General features: G+C 38.0%; 1 protein-coding gene and 1 non-coding gene across 3 annotated transcripts in view; one reads left to right on the top strand and one right to left on the bottom strand.

Annotated features, from left to right (window-relative positions):
- TTC21B (tetratricopeptide repeat domain 21B) overlaps positions 1 to 14,318 on the top strand; it is an 87,376-nt gene extending 73,058 nt beyond the window's left edge. Inside the window, exons 26-29 of one of the 2 annotated variants that reach the window (XM_043487821.1) lie at positions 4,332 to 4,556; positions 8,256 to 8,376; positions 12,300 to 12,367; positions 13,771 to 14,318. In XM_043487821.1, the coding sequence (XP_043343756.1) occupies positions 4,332 to 4,556; positions 8,256 to 8,376; positions 12,300 to 12,367; positions 13,771 to 13,848 (492 nt within the window). In that variant the 3' untranslated portion in view covers positions 13,849 to 14,318. The other variant, XM_043487822.1, reaches the window with a different exon arrangement.
- LOC122454098 lies at positions 245 to 436 on the bottom strand. Its single transcript, XR_006273313.1, has one exon. It is a non-coding gene; the product is annotated as a U2 spliceosomal RNA (small nuclear RNA).
- Positions 14,319 to 24,104: the final 9,786 nt, after the last annotated feature.

Below are 24,104 nucleotides of genomic sequence, written 5' to 3'. Positions count from 1 at the left end.
GAGCCACAGGGAAGCCCAAGAATACTGGAGTGGGTAGCCTATCCCTTCTCCAGTTGATCTTCCTGACCCAGGAATCAAACCAGGGTCTCCTGCATTGCAGGCAGATTCTTTACCAACAGAGCTGTCAGGGAAGCCCATACCAGCTTGCATTCCCACCAACAGTGTAAGAGGGTTCCCTTTTCTCCATATCCTCTCCAGCATTTATTGTTTGTAGACTTTTTTTTTTTTTTTCTGTCTCCCCCGAGGGGAGTGCACCGTTCCTGGAAGTACTGCAATACCAGGTCGATGTGTGGAGTGGACGGAGCAAGCTCCTATTCCAACTCCCTGCTCCAAAAATCCATTTAATATATTGTCCTCGTGATAGAGGACGTATCAGATATTAAACTGATAAGAACAGATACTACACTTGATCTTAGCCAAAAGGCCGAGAAGCGATGTTTGTAGACTTTTTGATGGCAGTCATGCTGACTGGCATGAGATGATGCCTCATTGTGGTTTTGATTTGCATTTCTCTAATAATGAGTAATGTTGAGCATCTTTTCATGTGTTTATTAGCCATCTGTATGTCTTGTTTGGGGGAAATGTCTGTTTAGTTCTTCCGCCCACTTTTTGATTGGGTTGGTTCATTTTTCTGGTATTGAGCTGCATCACTCACCATTTTTATTCAACATAGTTTTGGAAGTTCTAACCACAGCAGTCAGAGAAGAAAAAGAAGTAAAGGTAATCCAGATTGGAAAAGAAGAAGTTAAACTGTCACTGTTTGTGGATGACATGATACTATACATAGAATATGCTACGAGAAAACAACTAGAACTCATCAATGAATTTGGTAAAGTTGCAGGTTACAAAATTAATACACAGAAATCTGTTGCATTTCTATACACTAACAATGAAAGAGCAGAAAGAGAAATTCAAGAAGCAATTCCGTTTACCATTACATCAAAAAGAATAAAATATCTAGAAATAAGCCTACCTAAGGAGACAAAGGATGAGATGGTTGGATGGTATCACCAACTCAATGGACATGGATTTGGGTAGACTCTGGCAGTTGGTGATGGACAGGGAGGCCTGGCGTGCTGTGGTTCATGGGGTCACAAAGAGTCGGACCTGACTAAGTGACTGAACTGATGATGATGAAGGAGACAAAAGACCTGTACTCCAAAAACTAGAAGATGCTGATGAAATAAATAAAAAAAGACATAAACAGATGGAAAGGTATACCATGTTCGTGTATTGAAAGAATCAATATTGTCAAAATGACTATGCTACCCAAGGGAATCAACAGAGTCAATGCAATCCCTATCAAATTACCAATGGTATTTTTCACAGAAATAGAACAAAGAAGTCTCAAAATTTGTATGGAGACACAAAAGACCACAAATATTCAAAGCAATCTTGAGAAAGAAAAACAGAGCCAGAGGAACCAGGCATCCTGACTTCAGACTATACAAAGCTACAGTCATTAAAACAGTGTGGTACTGGCACAAAAATAGAAGTATAAATCAGTGGAACAGCATACCAAAAAAACAGAAATAAGCCTATGCACCTGTAGTTAATTAATCTGTAACAAAGGAGGCAAAACTACACAATGTCAGAAAGACAGTCTCTTCCACAAATGGTTCTAGGAAGACTGGAGAGCCACATATAAAAAAAAAAAAAAAATGAAATTAGATTATTCCTTAACTCCATATACAAAAATAAGTCAAAATGTATTAAAGACCTAAATGTTGAACTGGACATTTAAAATCTATTAGAGGAAAACACAGGCAGAATATTCTGACATAAATCACAGCAATATCTTTTTTAGTCCATCCCCCAGAATAATGGAAGTAAAAGAAAAAATAAGTGGGACCTACTTAGACTCGAAAGCTTTTGCATAACAAAGGAAACAATAAAATGAAAAGACAGCCCACAGATTGGGAGAAAATATATGCAAATGATGTGACTGATGAGGGATTAGTCTCCAAAGTTTATAAACAGCTTGTGACACTTAATAGCATCAAAGCAAACAACCCACTCAAAAAATGGGCCAAAGACTTGAATAGACATTTCTCTAAAGAGTATATACAAAAAAAAAATAGTTAAAAAAATAAAGAGTATATACAGATGGCCAATAGGCACATGAAAAGATATTCAGTATTGTTAGTTAGTAGAGAAATGCAAATCAAAACTACAATGAGATATCACCTCACACTCAAAAAATTCACAAATGCTGGAGAGAGTGTGGAGAGAAAAGAACCCTCCTGCACTGTTGGTGGGAATGTTAATTGGTACACCCACTATGGAGAACAGTATGGAGGTTCCTCAAAAAACTAAAAACAGAGCTACTATATGACCCTGCAATCCTATTCCTGAGCCCATGTCCAGAGAAAAACATGGCCCCAGAAGATACATGCACCCCATTGTTCTTTGCAGTACTGTTTACAATAGCCAGGACATGGAAACAACCTAAATATACGTCGACAGAAGAATGGATAAAGAAGATGTGGTACATACATACAATGGAATATGACTCAGCCATTAAAAAGAATGAAATAAGGCCATTTACAACAACATGGATGGACCTAGACAGTGTTGTACTGTTAAGTAAATCAGACAGAAAAGAAGAAATATCATATGATATCTGTTATATCTAGAATCTAAAAAGTAATGATATAAATGAACTTACTTACCAAACAGAAAGAGACTCACAGATTAGAAATGAACTCATGGTTGCAGGAGGGGGAAATAATAGTTAAGGACTTTGGGAAGGTCATGTATACTCGGCTATATTTAAAATGGATAAGCAACAAAAACCTATTGTATAGCACATGGAACTCTGCTCAATGTTATGTGCCAGCCTGGATGGGAAAGGGGTTTGGAGGAGAAATGTACTTAATTGTTCAGTCATGTCCGACTCTTTGCAACCCCATGGACTGAAGCCCGCCAGGCTTCTCTGTCCATGGGGATTTTCCAGGCCAGAATATTGGAGTAGGTTGCCATGCCTTCCTCCAGGGGATCTTCCCAACCCAGGGATCAAACCCAGGTCTCCCGCATTGGAGACAGATTCTTTACCATCAGAGCCACCAGGGAAGCCCAAGAATACTGGAGTGGGTAGCCTATCCCTTCTCCAGGGGACCTTCCTGACTCAGGAATTAAACTGGTGTCTCCTGCATTACAGGTGGATTCTTTAGCAGCTGAGCTATGGATACATGTATATATATGGCTAAGTCCCTTCACTGTTCACCTAAAACTATCACAACATTGTTAGTCGGCTATACCCAATACAAAATGTTTCTGGTATTAAAAAAAATAATAATAATAATGAAATTTTTTTAAAAGGGAAAAAAAAAAGAACTGGCAAATTTGTGCACACACATACACACAAAAAAATCATCATAATCCCTCTGCTGAAATTTAAGAAGCACTTTAGCTTTATCAGATAACATACCAAAGCAATAATTAGTATGTAATTTTCTGAATAGATGGCTAGTGCTGGAATTCTCCAGGCAAGAGCACTGGAGTGGGTTGCCATTTCCTTCTCCAGGTTATCTTCCCAACCCAGGGATCAAACCCGGGTCTCCTGCATTGCAGACAGCTTCTTTACCAACTGATCCACTAGGGAAGCCCCTCTCCATTTTATACCAGTTTTTATTAGCTTGTTGATTTCACAGAGTGACATTTTCTAACTTTGAACTCTATCTTTAAAAACATCACATCTCTCTTATAGTCACTATTAAGGATCTGCAGAGTCCAAATCTAAAGGCATATTTTAAGGCATGAGATTATTTCATATAATTCCCAAGTGATTAATTCATTGCATGCCTTAATAACATTTCACTGGTCACACTTTATTGGAAGAAAATGCTTTTGAATAAAATGAAAAGGGATAGGGAAAGGAGCAATAGAAGTCAGTCTAGATAAGGAATATCATTTGCAGGTATATCATTCTGTTGGTTATCTGATTTACAGGTGAAATAACTAAGGAACCAGAATGATAAATGTACAATTAGGACTACATTGAGATAGAATTTTATTTTTTCTATTTCTGTACAAAACCAAAACAGTCAACTCCATTAAAAATCAAGTTGTCCTTATTGCCTGGAATTGTGTGGTTATGGCACTTGCCTTCTTACTGAATTCCCTTGACCAGATGGTTCTTCCTGGTAGCTTGAGGTTAGTTGATGTTCTAAATAATGACGATATCACAGTATTTAAGTGAAGCCAGAGATAGAATCCACAGGCCAGGCCTTATATTATGTGGCACTTGCTACTTTCCATGTGTTTCTCTTTGAAACATGAGACATTTTATGTTTGTTTATCTGGGGGTCTAAACATCTGTTTTCTTACAGAAGGATCATGTTCCAGCACTTTTGGGAATGGCAACAGCTCATATGATCTTGAAACAAACTCCCCGGGCCCGAAATCAGCTGAAGCGGATTGCAAAAATGAACTGGAATCCTATTGATGCTGAGGACTTTGAGAGGAGTTGGCTGCTGCTTGCCGATATTTATATTCAGTCAGCAAAATATGACATGGCCGAGGATCTGATAAAACGGTGCCTGAGGCATAACAGGGTAGGTGCTGAGCTGAGTCGTGTCCAACTCTGCGACCCCGTGGGCTGCAGCCCGCCAGGCTTCTCTGTCCATGGGGATTCTCCAGGCAAAAACACGAGTGGGCTACCATGCCCTCCTCCAAGGGATCTTCCCAACCCAGGGATCGAACCCAGGTCTCCTGCATTGCAGACGGATTCTTTACCGTCTGAGCCACCAGGGAAGCCCAAGAATACTGGAGTGGGTAGCCTGTCCTTTCCCCAGGGGATCTTCCCGACCCAGGAATCGAACTGGAGTCTCCTGCATTGCAGGCAAATCTTTTACCAGCTGAGCTGCCAGGGAAGCCCACAGGGTAGGAGACTGAGGAGGAAAGAATGATTGTTAGCCTTGGTTGTATAAACATTCTATAATAGGCTTTAGAGAGTATTGGTCCATTTCTAGGGATTTCTCTGTGTTTTGGGAAAATTAAATGTTTATTTCTACCACAATCAGGATATAAACATTAATAATAAGCTATTTGCCCTTGAAAATAAAATAAAGATGTATGCAGTTTCAAGTTTCAGCTGTGGTTTGCCCTACTTACCAAAAGTGTTTTGGAATGTCAAGCATTTGCCTGTGATTATCCATCTCATCCCAGAACTAATGAAAATTGCAGAAGAACATTAATTGCGGACGTCTGTCCCTCCTATTAAATACTCCTGATGAATTTACTGCAGCTGCATGTTGTTTTCACATTATTAGAATACACTCTGCATAATATATTTTATGGGGGAAGTCTTTTCAGCATTTGATTTGTTTAATAAAATGTCTTTATTATTAGGTATAAAATTGAAAATCTTGAAGTCCTTAGAATTTAAGGCTCTTTATGAACAGTGCATTTTGGTGTTTAATTGCCCCCAAAAGGATGTCTTTTTATGACCTTTTTTAAGAATGTTCCTATTTACTGAGAAATAATTGTGCTCAACTTAGAAACTTAAGGGTATTTATCTTTATGGATTCTTATCAGTTACTTCAAAGTCTTAATCACAGTAAATCTATGGTTTATTCTCTTTGAGCCAATTAGAATTCAAAATGGATCATTTGTTTTTTAAAGAGAAGTCATGATCACCTAATACTATTAAGCTACTTTTTTTAGAGACTTGAAAAACCAAAAGTATTAAGACATTTATCAACTTATGGTTTCTACATGTGATTTAAGCTACACTGGCCTTAAGAAAACACAATACTTATTAATAGACTTTAAAAAATATAAATTGCCAAATAACTGACCTATGTAAGTAAGATTTCATGGGAATTAAGGTTTTGATACAGGTAGAATTTCAATTTGCCAGAACTCAGACAGCAGTACATTGCATGGTTGAACATGATGGCTGATTTAGAGGTTGAACACGATGGTTATTTAGGCATGTCCATATGGGAAGCATGAGATCAGGAACGAGAGCTTAGAAACTTTGAATTACATAATTTAAAAATGGAGATCATCCAGATCCTGGGCAGGAAATGTACAAGATACGACTAGACCATCCTGTCATACCAGATGGCAAGGAAGCTATCAGAGATGATTGGAGTCATGTCAGGGACTGAAGAGCCAACTCAAGGACACTCTCGCTAGCCGAAGCTGAGACACTTCAGGCATCAGTGATGACTGCATTGAGTAACACACCAAATAGGTTTAAATCCATGAGTTTACAAAGATATAACAAAGAAAAGAAAAAAAAAAAAAAACCTAATTGTTCACCACTGAAATATGCTAGTAAACTATTATACTATTATTTCTAAAGCTGGCAAGTAAAGGGAAAGAATTAAGTATCTCTCCTGCCATTTCTGTGTGAATAATACTGCTGGGAAATGAAATGATGGAAAAGGAGATGTTTCTCATTATAGATGTTGTCCAGCTGATGAAGCAATGAGGAAAGAATGATAGAATGTCAATATTTTCCAACCATTTTGAATTAATGAATGGGTATAACATCACAGGACATTATGTGCCTCCTGAGTGAAGAACACACGATCTGACAGAGTCAGACTGGGGGTGAGACCAGTGAAACACTCACTCTGGGTCCAAACTGTAAAGGGACCCTTAATGTAATTATCTTAAGTGATCCTGCTATAACAAAGTATCAGACTGGGTGGCTTATAAACAACAGAAGTTTATTCTCACAGTTTTGTTAATAGATGCTGGAGTCTGCAATCAGGGTGCCAGCATGATTGGGTTCTGGTGATGGCCCACTTCCCTGTTGCAGACTACTGAGTTCTCCTTGTGTCCTCACAGGGCAGAAAAAAGAGAGCAGGAGAGCTCTCTGGGCTCCTTTTTTATAAGGGCACTAATTCCATTCAGGAGGGCTCCACCCAAATGACCCTCCCCAAAGCCTCACTTCCTAATACCGTCACATTGGATGTTAGGATTTCAGCATATAAATTTAGGGGGACATAAACACTCAGTACATCACATCAAGATGCATGATATTTATGCAGTATTTTTTAAAAATTAAAAAAATGTATCAAAATGTGAAACAAGATCTTACAGTGCTATGCTCAGCTATATTGAAGCCTTCAGCAAAAGGGTAAATGTGTATGTACCCTGATCCCATGTTTATATTTTTTAATGGTTAATAGTTTTCATGAAAATATTAGTGGTGTATCTTCTTGAATTAAAGGAAAGTGAAATTACAGTAAATAGAAAAATAACATAAAAATAACAAACAACATATGAGTTATAATATACCTACTTTTCTGTTTTTCAAATTTTTTTAAATTAACATTCTGGGGAAAAAATAGCCATTATAAGATACCTAAAAACATGTATGCAGCATTGTGCATTTTTTCTTTTTCCTGAGGAGCAGTGTGGCTTGGCAGAGCAGTGGTCTATGAAGTAAGTAGCTTCATCTCTTTCCCCCAAATCAAAATCAGATCCAAACCTCTAGATCTAATACAATTTCCAGGAAATATCAATGACATAGGAATGTATTATATAACTACCACAAGGATGCACTCAACTAAATCTGACTGTGAGAAACTCTAGGATAAACATTCATTTTTTTCCTACATTTAATTGCAAGGAAAGAGAGAGACAGAGAGGAAACCTCTAGATCAAAAGGAAGCTTAGGGACATTTCAAACCAGTCACAGTGTGTGAGCCTTATTTAGATCCTCATCCTGACAAGCAAACAAAAAATCATGTTAAGGCTATTTGAAATTTGAATAGTGACTATATATTTGGTAATGTCAAGGAGTTGTTATATTTTAGGTATGATAATTTGTGGTTATGATTAAAGAAAGTCCTTATTTTAAAGAGATATACTAAAATATTTATCACTGCAATGATATAGTATCTGAGGATTTTTTTGTCTGACAATACAGAGGGACAAATATGGGGTAGAAGTGAGATGGTATTAGGCATTAATTGTTAAAGAAATGGATTCATGGGGTCCATTATACTGTTATTTCTATATCTGTTAAAATTATTTGTAATAAAAAGTGTTAAGTATATGTATAAAACATGTCCTTCCCTCTCACCCAGAAATCCTGATTCTGGGATGGGGGCTGGGCATCAGAATCTTTTTAAGTCCCATAGATGATGTGATTGCATAGCCAAGACTGAAAACCACTGTTTTATGGGCCATTTAAATAAGTTAATATGACTGACCTCTATAGTCATAAGCACTCCATAAAATCTTAGTGATATCAAGCTTAATCTATTGACACATCTTGTATTTATTTTCAGTCATGCTGCAAAGCTTATGAATATATGGGCTACATTATGGAAAAAGAGCAAGCATATATGGATGCTGCCTTAAACTATGAGATGGCATGGAAACATAGCAACCAGACAAATCCAGCAGTAGGTGAGTTTAGAATTTGAACACTAGGTTTTCACCGGAAACGTGGGTTTTATGTGTAAACCTTCATTTAAATGAATTTGATTTTCTTGTTAAGGAAAAAATATACATTAACAGCCAACATCCTTTGTCATTCCTGAAAAATAAATTGTACATTCATAATAGATTATTAGCTACTAATTTATTACATATAGTTTGCTGAGATTCAGACTCGACCTCAGTTGCCTTAGAGGACTTCTAATCTAATTCTGCCCCCTTTCTCCCTTCACCCTCTAATTGAAAAATGTAATACTGTGGGAGAAAGTGTTCATTGTGAAAGAAGTGAGAAAAACATTGCATTAAATCAAGTTCTGCTGGTTGCTTTACTGCAGAACTTCTCAAAGACTCTAAGCCCTAATATGCATTGTGGTGGATATCACGCAGAGAACACGTTTCCCACAAGAAGTTGACTATGGAACTTTTTTTCCCCCTGAGCATCTGGAAACATCATCCTGTCCCAGTGGTAGACTATTGGTTTGAGGAAGGCTGGTCGCCAACGTCCCTAACAGATGGGCGGCACCTGGAATATACTTGGTAACCACTGACACCCGCATTGTGAGGGAGCTCACCCCCAGGCTTCTCTTTCTTTGTGTAGAGCTGAAAGCAGCTTCATTGACACTGCCCTGTCTGTTCTCTGGAGCAGCCCACAGAGTTCTTCCCCGCTTATACATAATGGCCCTCGAACTGCAAACTCCATCATGTCTCTCCTGTTTCTCGCCAGACAGTTCTCAGGCGCGTCTTCATTCTTCCCAAGACTTGCTATGAAGTCTTTCGCCCTCCTTGCTGTCTCCTGAAAACTCTCAAATAGTATTTCCCAAACTTGCTTTGGAATGCCGGGTGAGATCCTGATAGTTAACTTCTTTAAAAAAGAGTTGACCGTGAAGAGATTAGATTTCATGGCCAAATAAGTTTGGAAAAGGCTACTGTTTTTGTCCATGTCCCTCCTGATTTGTTGTACTAGAAATGAAAAAATTGTTAAGTGTGATTTAAGAATGAATTGTATGTATAATGAAGCTTTTTTTTTTAAATGAGGCATTGAGTAGTTGATAATTCAACTCAAGATGACATCTGTCTTTTTAGCATCTGTGTCACGGTAATGACTCAGATTTAATCTACAGTCACATAGGTCATCTTCTGCTGTCAGTTCAGGACTTCCCCTACCTTTTATTTTTCTCAGGTCTGTTATTTTACTAGACTTGTTCAGAGCACAGAAACTAATTTGTAGACAGTATTTTTTCCTTCTCAGGTTTTGTTCATGTTACAGAATAAAGTCCGCTTGTAATATGAAAATTCCTTAAAATCCTTAAAATATATGTAATTCCGATGCTTTATTCCCCAGAAGGAATGCAATTAGAAGTTTACTTATTTAAATACTCTGTTCCTTCAAAGACCAGCAAATAGATTCCAGGTCACTCGTTCTTTCATTGTGTTCTCTTTGAACTTTATAGGTGATTTTATCAGTTCCTCTGACCTCTCTTTAACAGACATTTCTCTGAGGCTCTCAATTAATTCTTACAGTTTCTCTTTTTAAGATTATCATTGCATCCAGTACTCCCAGCCTTTCTGGCCAAGTTCATGATGCATTTTTTTCATTTGCAGGAAATCCTAAAAATCATAGCTGTGTTCTTTTCATAGAATTCAAGCCTGAGCGCTGTCACTGTGAATGACACCAGGAACTGAGGCCCACTGCGAGGAGGACACAGCCGTGTTTCTCTCTTCACAGTCGTTCCCGGGCTACGTGACAGTCACGGGGCTGTTTACACTGTTGGTGCTTTTGTTTTCTTGCTTTCACGAGCTCAGGCTCTCTCCCCCCATTTTTTTTTTTTTCCTGATTACACAGAGTTGAATTCTTAGAAGCCTGACAGGTGTAATGAAACTGTGGTACACATGTTCTTCGCCATGTGTAGCTCTTCATTTCCTCTCTAAAGTTCTTTTTTGCAGGAAATGATCTATCGAGTTTGTTTCAATATGACAACTTTCTGCTTCTACTTTAGTGTATCACAGTTTAAAAAAAACATTAGTATTTGTGTGGTACTCTGAAATTTTTTAAAGCATTTCACAAGTATTTCATTTGATCTTTAAATTTACATTAAGAGATTAGCAGGGCTATCTTTCCCATTTTTGGATGCAGAAACTTGAAATTGACAGCTAACGGTGACTTGCCTAAGGTCTCAAAGCTAGTCAGGAAACCGGAAGCCAAAAGTTATGTCCAGGTTTTTTTGGTTCTAGTTTCCATATTTGGCATGACATGTTTAAGTTGTTTTTCTTTTTAAATGTCACAAACTATTTATTATTCTGTTTTATAATTCCTTTCCTATGATATTAAGTTTACCTCTCTGATACTGTGTTCATCTTGGACATTTCTAATTGTGTATGTGTTTGTGTGTGTGAATTGAATACTATGAATTTTAGATAATTTCTGTTCCTTCCTTCTTGCTACCATGATTGCATTAGCCAATAATTCTTTTAAAACATTGTTTTGAAATTCTAAAAATTTTCTTCAAGGATCCTTTGATTAAAGTCCAAGAGGAGCATTCAAATTTCCTTTTCATATTTTTAAGTGGTAAAGCAAAATATATTATTTATTAGTTACATATTATTTTTCATTGTGTTATATCTTATTTATTGAATCTACTTTTTCATCTCCTCAGTTTGCTTATTACTAAAGAAACTAAGGAGATGAAATTGGCATTCTTATTACAGAACACCAGTTATTTAAGAATGTATTAAAATTTTCTTCAGAAATGTCAGTATTTGGACTTCCCGGTGGTCCAGCTGTTTAAGAATCTGCCTGCCAATGCAGGGGACATGGGTTCCATCCCTGGTCTGGGGATATTCCACCTGCTGCAGGTTAACTAAGCCCATGCAGCAACTTCTGAGGCTGCGAACCTAGAACCTGTACTCCACAACGGGAGAAACCACCGCAGTGAGAAGCCCACACACCGCAACTGAAGAGCAGCTCCTGCTCATCTCACCGAGAGAAAGCCCACTCATTGCAGTTACTAGAGAAAGCATGTGCCCAGTAAGACCCAGTACAGCCAAAAAGAAATAACTAAAAATTTTAAATAAATAAATAACCCTTGCAGTGTGCCATTTCAACATCACATGTGGCTGACGTGGCCGTCTAATGACTAATGCTCTGCCTCTGAGTCAGCCCCCTGCTGCAGCGCCCTCTGCTCCTCCAGCGCTCCAGGTCCATTTGGCTGCCGCGTCTCCCTCTGCCTCTGGCCTTTCCGTGGCAGTTCTCTTTGCCTAACAGAATTCTCTCTTCCCACCCCTTTGGCCTACATTATGCCTCTTCCTTCAGGTTTCACACATTGCCTGACACCCACCCCACATTTCTTATTACAGTGCTCTTGGCCTGTGCCTTTGTTTCATAGTATTTATCTCAGTTCTGAAATCATTCATGTACTTCCATAATTACTTAAATAACTTACGTTCTTTCCTAACAGAATGTAAACCTCAGGCACCAGTTTGCCTGATGTGTTAAGTACATCAGTACTGTATAAAGGAATTGCTGTGTTATCACTTACTGCTCTATGATCAGTTTTTACTGTAATCTGAAACAAATGGGGCTTTTCTAGTAAGTTGCAAAACCATATTTGTGGGATGGCTGGCCATCTTCTAGCCCAACGGTGGTCCTTTGTTCCAACTCCATTTTCTTTGGTACCTGTTCTCCTTTTATATCACTCCACCTTCTGTTATCTTATCGTTTCTATCATAGTACAGTCACTAAGTACACACACACACATAATACACCCACACCCTCCACTAAGAGTTCTCTAATATTAGCATAAGCAAACAAAGGAGGAAGCCATGAAAGGTAATACTAACAGTGTGCTCTATAAATAAATAATACTATATCATTGCTGGGGGTTTTGTCTTTACAGGATACAAACTGGCATTTAATTACTTAAAAGCAAAAAGATATGTGGATGCAATTGACGTATGTCACCAGGTAACACTTAAATTTACATTTCTTAAAATTTTTCAGATGTGCTATTTCCTACTTTTGTTTAATATCAAGTTGTACATGAATAGAGATAGAGGATGTACTATTTTGGTTCAGTGCCTCGTCAGATACATCTGGAAGAAATTACCGGTTTTCAAAGTTTAGAAAATAAAGTTTACTTAAATCAAAAACATGTTTTTAATTAGGACTCAAATAAGGTTTGTCAATTTAAAGAAGGAGGCTAGAGGAGAAGCATGTTAAACAAACTTAATCCTTAATTCAGAAAATATCTGAAGATTATTATAGATTCTCCAGGTCATTGTTCTGAATAGAAGTTCTTATGTTTGTGTCGAAGTCTGGTTATTAGAGGACTCAGATTTATAAATTAAAGAGGTATATTTGTCATTTAGAAGCCATACAGTTATACTTCTGTAATTGATTTCTGGGCTCCCCTGATGCCTCAGACAGTAAAGACTCTGCCTGCAACGCAGGAGACCGGAGTTCAATCCCTGAGTTTCGAAGATCCGCTGGAGAAGGGAATGACTACCCACTCCAATTTTATTGCTTGGAGAATTCTATGGACAGAGGAACCTGGCAGGCTATAGTCCATAGGTTGCAAAGCAGCAGACATGATTGAGCAACTGACAATTGATTTCTGACTAAGTGATCCCTTGCTAAATGACAAATTTTTGAGTTGCAGTTTTAGAATTTGCAATTTCTTTATATATACATTATCACATTGATATTCATACAAGGCATTGTACTAAATATTGTTGGGAGCTCCGAGAAAAGCACCTTAGTAGAGAATTATGTAGTGTACCTTATCCCAGATAACTGTGTCAGCATCATTGTAGTGAATACTTGGCTCCAGTGATTGCTATTGATTACTAAGTCTCTATGTAAGGCAACATTTCACATTAAGGTTAAGGTTATATATTAGAGTCATTTGTGGAGTTTTGATTTTTCTTTCTTTATGACTACCACCCTACTCTTCAACTCAGTAGACCTGGAAATTTGTATGTTTCAAAATCATTCCAGGTAAATCTGATGTGTACTCCTGGGTAAACATATCTCTAAGGATTTGTTAAATATCATGTATAAATAGCTAAATTTTAAAAAGTATCTTAAATCATTGATCATAATTGTTTTCTATAACTGATCTATTAAGGAAATAATTATATCTTGTATTTTCCACATGTAGTGGTACATTTTTACCATTTTCATCTAACTGCTGTTAATAGAAATAGGTCATCATGTCACATCTCGGATGTCACCTTTAAAAAGTGTTGTTGTATTTGCAATATTATTATAATGTAATCGCAACTGTAATGCCATTGTTAGTAAGTTTTGTGGCTCCCCAGTTCTTGATAACGAATTATGTTTTTGTTTTATTTTTTGTGTGTTTGCAGGTTCTTGAGGCACATCCAACTTATCCCAAAATCAGAAAGGATATACTTGATAAAGCTCGCACATCTTTAAGACCTTGAAAATTATTTTAACTTTTCAAAGCAAGAAATGGAAAGAATCTGAGTTCTTCCAGTACAAAATAGGTTTAAGCTAATACTTGGTATTAGAAAGCATCCTTTCTCCAGCAGAGGCTGCTGTTGCATTTAAAGAGAAACACTGTGCTAAATGGATGTCTTCCGATGGAGAAAGTGAATGAGAGCTGGTTTATTTAATTGACTCTCTTGATTAGGCGCAGATTTGGTGTTTCTGTGGTAAAGATTATATAACCCATTTCTATAAAGAATATTTTGTTAAAATCTAGATAGTTAAGTATATCTTTTCTAAGTGATATTGTTTCTTTCAGGAAATATGTTTAAAATACTGTTGGTCTCTGTTAAACATTTTTGTGATATTCTGTTATTTCAAAGGTCTGAGTAAGTGTCCATGTGAATATTTATAAAAAAGAAAACATATTTTTAATAAACATTTTATGAAATTTATGAACTCAAAACACATGGTGAGTTTTGCAAATTCAGGGTAAATTACCCATGTCAACGCATAGTATTACAGAAACTGACTTTCTTAGAAGAATCTTTTGGAAAAGTATAAATAGTGTTTGTGAGTTCCCCTTCTTTGTTGAATTGATTCTTCTTGCTTTTAATGCCAGTGAGGTTCTTTTAAGCAATATCCAGTACCTGAAATTAAATAGGTAGACCTTTATAACAATATTTAACCTTAGCCCAAAGACAAGGTCTTTTGGTGTAACTTTAGACACTGTGACACCTGGTAGAGAATATTTTCAGTCAGCAGGGACTCATGAGGCACACCAGGTAAAAAGCAACCGCATGCCCCACTATCCCTAGCATTCCTGCCGCCAACCTGGGAGAGGTACTTACACTTTACGTCGAATTGAAGTTAACCTTCCCAGATGGCGCTAGTGGTAGAGAACCTGTCTGCCAATGCAGGAGACTCAAGAGATGCGAATTCGATCTCTGGGTCGGGAAAATCCCCTGGAGAAGAGCTTGGCAACCCACTCCAGTATTCTAGCGTAGAGAAGCCCATGGACAGAGGAGCCTGGTGGGCTACAGTCCAATAGGGTCACACAGCTGAGCATCTGAGCGCAGCATAAACCTGATCCTCATAAACTCAATTCTTAGCATCATTTTTAGTGTATCTACATCTTTTTTCAGTTGCTTTAAAAATACAATAAACACAGTCTTCCATTTTAACTGCATTTTCAATTAACAGTTTTTAAAAGTCACTTCCTTTTCCTAAAGTACTTCATGTTTATTTCTTTTGAGTTACATTCTTATTTCAAATCACTTCTCCAATTTTCCAGAGTCCTCTTAATTCTAATTATGTGTTATAAGATTTCTGGTCATTTTTAGTTATGGTGTTTCATGGAAATGTTTCATAATTAGAGCATTTATGAAATATTTCATGTCTGTTAAAACACGTCTTATTACATTTTGTCCTCACAGTCCTATGATACAGATATCATTATCACTCTTCTACAAATCTGGCACTGTGACACATTATCTTTCTCTGTAATTTAGGGGGAAAAACTTTCAACCTGAATGGACATTGTTAAGGACATAATACAACAGAATACCCTTAGCAGGTCCAGTGAGCCTGCATTATAAAATGCTAGAAACATGGAAATTGGATGGAGAAAGAAGAACATCTGTTCTCCCAGCAAGACATTTCCAAATCTGTTTTCCTATCTATAAAATGAGGAGTTTGTTTTTGTTTCTTAAGCAGCCACTTATTGTGCCATTTGTTAGATACTATCCTGGGAACTTTCTTTAAAGTATGTCTTTTATTTCTCAATCAACTCTCTAGAGAAATAATATTTTTCAGATAATGATATGAAGCTCAATCTAAAATTTGCCCAAGCTCACAATTGTCAGAAGCTGGATTTCGCACCAGCCTTTCCTAAATTGAGATGCTTTCCATAACTAAGAGAGACTGTGTCTGTAAGAAACATTCTCTTATCTGCATCTGGCTAGCAGATGAAAGTGTGTTCTATCACAGAGATAGCTAGGTAATGAGGAACAAGAAGTGAGTGGAATGAACGTCCTTACAGATGTGGAAACTACTAAAGAGAAGCCTAAGCCAGGAGCAGTGTAATGCAGTGGTGAGGAATGTGGACCTGAAGTCAGACCATCCTAGGTTTAAAGTTTGACTCTGCTACTTACTAGATGGTTCACCTTTCTCAAGGTACATAGGCTCTATGAGCCTCGGTTTTCTCATCCATAAAGAAGCATATCAGGATAATTACCTTCCTCAGATTGTCGTTAAGAATTAAATGAGAGAACTTACATAAAACCTATAATGAATCTTACTTAGGCTCTTAATAAATAACAGGTCTATTACTACAAACTGTGAACAGGGTCAAGCAGTAGTTGCACCTGAGAAGAACCTTCACAGGAGAAAAGAGACAAGAAGGACAAGGGTGAGGCCGACAGGACCAGTCGGGCCGCTCAGAAGCACAGGCCCACAGGAGCCAGGAATTCTCACGCGTGGTCGCCCCTTCCCTTCTCGCCTCTTTCTCTCTCACACTTCCACCCCCAACCGGAAATTATGTTGCACTCTACATGTATAAATCTCACTTCATCTAATTTTTGAGCAGACTTACCCTTCCCTCCTCTACTGGAATTCTCTCCCTGCTCTCCTCTCCCTAATCCCCAGCTCACGGTCTCCAAGCTTCCCCGTCTAGGCTTACTCTTCCTTTCACTCAGTTATCAGTTTATTAATCACCTGCTCAGAGGTCCTGTCCATGTCCACTGACACTCTGTAAAGTAGCCATCATGTCAGGCTGTACTCTGTCACCGTATTTAAACCCTCTATTTAGCACTTGCTAATTTCTGATGCTTTTCTTGTTCACATGCCCAAGATCACACATCCAGGAAAGCTGGAACTTGAACTGAATTGCTACTTGAAGGAATCAGTTCCCATAGCATGTTCAGTGAGAGTTTAGGGTCCACACGTAAGATAGAGAAGGAGGGACACAACATGAATGAAAGAATTTTCTGTGAATCTGGGGTTTGAATACCACCACGCTCATAATAAGGAAGCAGTTGTAAGTTCAATGTCCTTTGACCTCAGGTCAGCTAGTATGAAGAACTGGATCCCAAAAGGAAATAGCTTTCTTTTCCAGAAATCAAGAACCTAGAGCAATTCTGGAAAGAAGGGTTTTATGCATGGACAGCTGAGGAAGCCAAGTTAAACTTTGCACTAGGGTAGATAATAGAATCACTATGGAAACCAAAAGACCAGTTAAAACTGAGAGAAACTCTCCTAGTTTGGGTCTGGTGATAAGTGAAGAGCCTTTTAACAGGATCATGTAACCTGTGCTAGTGCTGATAAAGTAAAAAATTATATATATATATATATATATTAGTGAAAGATTGGCAACAGTGCAAGAAGAACCGCACATTCATCCTCTGTTGGTAGAAGTGTCATGCACCCTTTCTGAAGGGCAATTTGGCAGTATGAATTAAGATTTCATCCTTTGACCAGGAAATCTTACTTAGAGAAATTCATCATAAGAGACAATCAGAAATTTTCTCAAGGTTTTTTGGTTTAAAAACTGGTAAAAGCAAAAAGTTTAGGTTTTATGGTTATTGTCAAAACATTCAACCTAAGTGAAGTGGTTGAATATATTAGTTTACCTGATAATGGAGTACTATGTGGTCATCAAAGCCATTTTCAAAGTTGGTTTTTTTTTTTTATTATTCATGTTTTAAAATGTTTTTCAAAGATTTTTAACTGCTGGGTGTCTTACAAAATAATAAGTGAAAATTCAGGAAACATAACTTCATATAAAATTAGTTTGCTTACTAAGTAGATGTATAGTGAAGTGAAAGTCACTCAGTCGTGTCCAACTCTTTGCAACTCTATGGACTGGAATTCAGAATACTGGAGTGGGTGGCCGTTCCCTTCTCCAGGGGATCTTCCCGACCCAGGAATCAAACTAGGGTCTCCTGCATTGCAGGCAGATTCTTTACCAGCTGAGCTACCAGGGAAGACCAAATAGATATATACATAGATAGATAGATATACATAGACAACACACAACTAATGAAACTAATGCAATTTTTAATGGTAGTTATATCTGTGTGATGAAATAGTGATGAGACATGTGCCATTTTTGAAGTTAACTGCAATGAACACATACCCCCCTCCCGCCAAAAAGGATTTTATTTTCCTTTTAAAAAAAGAATAGCTTTCTCAAAGATAAATAGAAAAAAAAGCTAAACAAAAACTGACACTGACATTCTTTCAACTCTTAACGCCCACACTTTACTACTAATGGTTTGAACAAAATGTAATCTGGTTTATTTCAGTTGTCAGAGAAGATTCAAGACGTTAGAAAAATACTCTGCCAGAAAATGGAAATAGGGGAGTGCTGATCGCAGCACTGATAACGAGACCCCAGGAGTTACTAAGGGAGATGTGAGGACCCCGTCAAAAGGAGTGAAGAGCACACTCCTGCAGCCACAGGGGAAAATAAATGAGAGGGCTTCCCTGGTGGCTCAGTGGTAAAGAATCTGCCTGCCAATGCAGGAGACACAGGTTCGATCCCTGATCCAGGAAGATCCCACGTGCCTTGGAGCAACAAAGCCTGTGCCCTACAACTGTTGAGTCTGTGCTCTAGAGCCCAGGAACTGCAACTACTGACCACGAGCCGCAACTACTGAAGTCTGAGTGCCTAGAACCTGTGCTCTGCAACGAGAGAACCCACTGCAATGAGCAGCCTGCACACCGCAGCCAGAGAGTAGTCCCCACTTGGCACAACCGGAGAGAAGTCCGTGCAGCAACGCAGACCCGGCACAGCCAAAACTAAACACTGAAAAAAACAACAACAACAGCAAAACCCACTTTCTGCACTTCCCATGATTCTAGTAACAGTTTTAATGATGATCCTACCAAACGTAATTAGTATGAAGTCAGAGGAAATAAGCGAAGTCATACCCGGACACAATGGTTGTGTGGTGTGAGACCCGGGCAGGGTGTCCCAACTGCCCGGGGAGCAGAGCAGAAGCTAAGACTCTGGGTCACACACCTCCAACCGCCCCCTTGCAGGAAGAGGACCCCTTCCTAGCTTGAACAAAGGATGAGTGGAAAGGGAGGAACTAGAGACAGGAGACAAAAGTGTTTGGCTGTAGGGCTGAGGGTAAGGGAGCAATAGAGTGATGGCTACAGAAGTTTATGAAAAGATTTTTTATTTCCTGTTTTTTAAGACAGGAGCTATTATACTGGAGTATCTTGGGATATTTATGGGAGAAAGTAGATACTGAAAGTATAAGAGAAGAGGAGGAAGCCTGAGTAGGAAAAGGGGTCCCGGGGGTGGTTTAGAAGAATGAGAGTTTAGAGGGATGTGTGATTTTTGTGAAGGGAGTAAAGGAACAAAAACACTGTGGAAAGAGTTATTATATATAAAGGTGGCCCAGGAGTCTTTATGCTAATTGGCCCCATCAGTTTTATAATAATTAAAACAGACTTTGACCTAGAGGCAGTACCATTCCTTCCTATGCATGGAATTTGGGGGCCTCTGTTTCCCTTGGGCTCTGAAGTATTTTTCACTTACTTCCAGGTTCCTGTTTGTGGCTGCTGGGAGTTTGCCTGCCAGATTAGAGGGGGGGGTTACTGTAACATCGTAAATCATAGTTATGAGCAAAAAAAGTGTTACCCACCTTTTAATACTGTTAAGAACCAGATGTTTTCCAGAGAAATGCTTGACTCTACAATCTGCCTTGCAGTGCACATAAATGAATCTGGCATGCTGCCCATAAAAGCAATTTGATCCCATAAATGAGGAAAGCTGAGTAATGAGCAGGTTCTAAATGTCTTCCTTCCGAGTGGTATAACCTTAGAGTATGGCAATCTTTAAACCAGGCTATTTTCAAATAGTGTGTATGTTATTTTTATCTTCAAACAAAATTCTTTTGGCAATGTCAAAGAAACTCTGTTTTTAAAGGAACAAGTATATTTTGAGAAAGTAATTACTATTTGTTTGCTCCAAAGCCAGGCTAGTTTTATTTTTAATTGGTAAATGATGTAAGAAACTTCCCCCACCACCAAAAGACAGACACTTGAAAAACTAAGAACAGGGCTGTGAAGTATGCAGTAGTATCCTCACTTATAATGGGTAATAGATCCTGTTTCACAGAGATTAAACTTTTTTGAAAAATACACTAAGCTTAACCCTGGAGGAAAAAAATGTGCTAAAATGCTAAGCAGTTACATAAATGTTCTTTTTAAGCAGTTTAAATTAAATACTTGAAGTTACTCTAGTCAATGAATGAAAATTCCCTGACATATACTTCCTTGAAAAACTGTTGGCAAATTTTTCACTTTAGCTTCAGTCACAAGCTGCAAAGGATAGTTGGAGGGGGATACAGGGATTGGGAAAAGCCCAGAATATTGAGAGCACCCAAGAGCAAAGTTAAAGTGATGGAACACTGACCACACAGATGCTAGTGGAAGAAATGGGGCCAGTGAGATGTGTCTAGATCCTGATATCACTTCTCTGTGCTAAACAAGTGACTCTACTGTCGCTTAAGAAATGTAGTATCTTTTTGCATTAAGTTACTGCTGTTGCCATATATTTCTTAAAATGTAAATATTCATTATTTTAGTTCCAATAAAAATTGGGTCTTTTCCACAGAAAGAAAGAAAATTTGATTTTCTTAGACTTTTCAATTGGAAATCATTTCAAACTTAAAAGAAGTTTCATGAATAAGTACAAAGAGCACCCACATGCCATTTATCCAGATACTAAAATATTGTTAATATTTTACCTCATTTGCTTCATCATTTGTGTGTATACAAATTTTATACATATGTTTGCACACACACATATACACATCTGTGCATAATTTTTTTTTCTGAACATTTTGAGAGTAAGTTGCATACATCATACATGCCTCTGTACTCCTAGGTACATCACTGCGTATTTCCTGAGAATAGGTATAATCTCCAATATAATCACAGTACAGTTATCAACATCAGTTAGTTCAAGATAAATACAAAACTTTTAATCTGCCACTCTTTACTGCCAGCTGATCCAGTAATAATCCCTTACAGCATCTTTTCCCTCCAGTTGAGTTACATTCTGGGATTGGATATTACATGTCATGTCTTTAGTCTTGTTTAATCTAGAGCATTTCCACAGCCACCTTCTGTCTTTTATAAAACAGCCATTTTTGAAAATAGAGTTCTCTGACCCCCCCTTTTTAAATATGAGTGTTCCTGTGTTTTGTGTGTGTCTGATATTTCCCTGAGATTGAATCTGAATTGAGCATTTCTGGCCATAATATTGTATAAGTGAAGTGATGTCCTCAAGGTGTCACATCTGGAAACATACATGTTCATCTGCCCTCACTGGTGACATTAATTTTGATTCCACAAGTCACATTTTTCTACTATATAGTTGTTTTTTCCCTTGCAACTAATAACCAATTTTTGAGGAGACATTTTCAGATCATACAAATATTCTGCTCCTTCAAAAATTTCCCCTAGATTAGTATGATTCCTGCTTGATCTGATATTCACCATGATGATTACAAATGAAGATATTCTAGTATCTCTACATATTCCATATTCTCTACGTATTCCAGTCAGCCCTTCAGTTCAGTTGCTCAGTTGTGTCCGACTCTGCGACCCCATGAATCGCAGCACGCCAGGCCTCCCTGTCCATCACCAACTCCAAAGTTCACACAAACTCATGTGCATTGAGTCGGTGATGCCATCCAGCCATCTCATCTTCTGTCGTCCCCTTCTCCTCCTGCCCCCAATCCCTCCCAGCATCAGGGTCTTTTCAAATGAGTCAACTCTTCACATGAGGTGGCCAAAGTACTGGAGTTTCAGCTTCAGCATCAGTCCTTCCAATGAAAACCCAGGACTAGTCGGATATCCTTGCAGTCCAAGGGACTCTCAAGAGTCTTCTCCAACACCACAGTTCAAAAGCATCAATTCTTCGGTGCTCAGCTTTCTTCACAGTCCAACTCTCACATCTATACATGACCACTGGAAAAACCATAGCCTTGACTAGACAGACCTTTGTTGGCAAAGTAATGTCTCTGCTTTTTAATATGCTATCTAGGTTGGTCATAACTTTCCTTCCAAGGAGTAAGCATCTTTCAATTTCATGGCTGCAATCACCATCTGCAGTGATCTTGGAGCCCAAAAAAATTAAGTCTGACACTGTTTTCACTTTTTCCCCATCTATTTCCCATGAAGTGATGGGACCAGATGCCATGATCTTAGTTTTCTGAATGTTGAGCTTTAAGCCAACTTTTTCACTCTCCTCTTTCACTTTCATCAAGAAGCTTTTTAATTCCTCCTCATTTTCTGCCATAAGGGTGGTGTCATCTGCATATCTGAGGTTATTGATATTTCTCCTGGCAATCTTGATTCCAGCTTGTGTTTCATCCAGCCAAGCATTTCTCATGATGTACTCTGCATATAAGTTAAATAAGCAGGGTGACAATATACAGCCTTGACGTACTCCTTTTCCTATTTGGAACCAGTCTGTTGTTCCATGTCCAGTTCTAACTGTTGCTTCCTGACCTGCATATAGGTCAGCCCTCAACATTTACTATAAGCAAGAGCCCATTCCTTATTATTTTTTACATATTTAATTCATCTATTATTTAATATCATATGTGTTCATGAGCTCCCATTTTTTCAATGGTTCATAATTCATTAATGCCTTTAATTATTTTGGTGCTCAAATGGTTTCAGATTTGGCCAACAGAAGCCACATCATTTGCCTTTTTTTTTTTTTTTTTAAAGAACTTTCCTACTTTCTAACAACAAAATCAGATTCAACTTCTAATTACCCTGTCCCAGCCCTGCAATCAGCCATTTCTCTAAGAAGCCCTGGTTCCCTTGAATGGGGCAATGTATTAGAAATCAAGATCTTAGTGCAAAGTGTGTTCACTGCCACTTTGGATAAAGTGCTTCTAAACCCTTTCAGCAAATAGAAAACATATGCATGTATGTATGTGCTTACATATATGTGCATATATATGCACATATGCACATATATATGTGCATACATATATACATGCATATACAGGTGTAAAACACACATACTGAAACATTTTAGAAGTCACAAAATTACACCAGCTCTTCCAAATACAATTTATCACCATAGGGTTCTTTCTGTGTTCCCCAAATTGTAATTTGCATGTCCTTTCTTCCACAGTGAGATCCTGAGTCCCAACAACTTCATCATATTTGTTCATTTCTTCAATCGAGGAAATAATTTCAGAATTGCTTCACCCTAAGACTCACAAAAAACAAATGTACTGAAAAGAACTCAGGACTTTCCCCCTACTTTTCCTAGTACCATCCATTTTGATTGGTTTTAATGTTTATAAATTTGACAACATATTTTAAAGTGTTACCATAAGCATTTCCCAGTGGTATGAAGTATTTTAAAAATCAAACTAAATAATTTATTGATGACAGGAGGGTGTGCTCTGCTCCATAGATCAGCTTTGCAGATTCCTTCCAAATATTCATCTCCTTGCAAAATAAATACTATCCCTTCCCACGCCAACCAGTGTCATATTAATGATGCCCTGGCAGGAAAAAGAGTAGGAGACTGGAGCTTAAGCAAAACATCATGTGCTGAGGATTGAGAGGTGAAGTGTTTTTGTATTTCTTTTTTAATAAAATATGTAGTAGATACATATGACCATAAGTAGATTTATTTTTTTTTTGCCCTTAGGTATTTTCAGACCTTTGCTCTGATGGTTTACATGGCAGTTATAAACATCTCTAAAAACAGTTAGAAAATTTTCTTCTGAGACTGTTAAACAAAATACTAGTTTCTGGTTTATAGCAACTAACACCATTTTCCCCTCAACCTGCTTTTTCAAACTACTGCCTTTTTTCATTTTTTCATTGAGTGAATTGTGGTCATTTCTTTAAAAAGTCAGATTTATTTCCCCTATTCTTTATTTTTGTATTTACATTTTATATCTATTTTCTTGAGTCCTACGGCCTCACAAAATAGTTTCAAATAGCAGAGCTGCAGAGATGATGGGGAGGTCAGCTATGTTAATTTCAAAGCGCCCCAGTCTTCCATGTGGGGTTGCCTAGCAACCCATCTCTCAGGCCTCCTTTGTGGATGTGAGAAGAGGAAGCAATTCTCCTATACACTCTCAAGCCGAGATGGTTTTATAAAGTGAAAAACCTTTTGCAAAGGCTCCAACACAACCCCTGTGTCCTTTTCGGCCCACTTTGTGCACTTCACACATGATGAGAGAAATATTCCACC

Source organism: Cervus canadensis, chromosome 15 (genome assembly GCF_019320065.1).
Source record: "Cervus canadensis isolate Bull #8, Minnesota chromosome 15, ASM1932006v1, whole genome shotgun sequence".
Lineage (NCBI taxonomy): Eukaryota > Metazoa > Chordata > Mammalia > Artiodactyla > Cervidae > Cervus > Cervus canadensis.
This window is presented reverse-complemented; position numbering and strand designations above follow the sequence as displayed.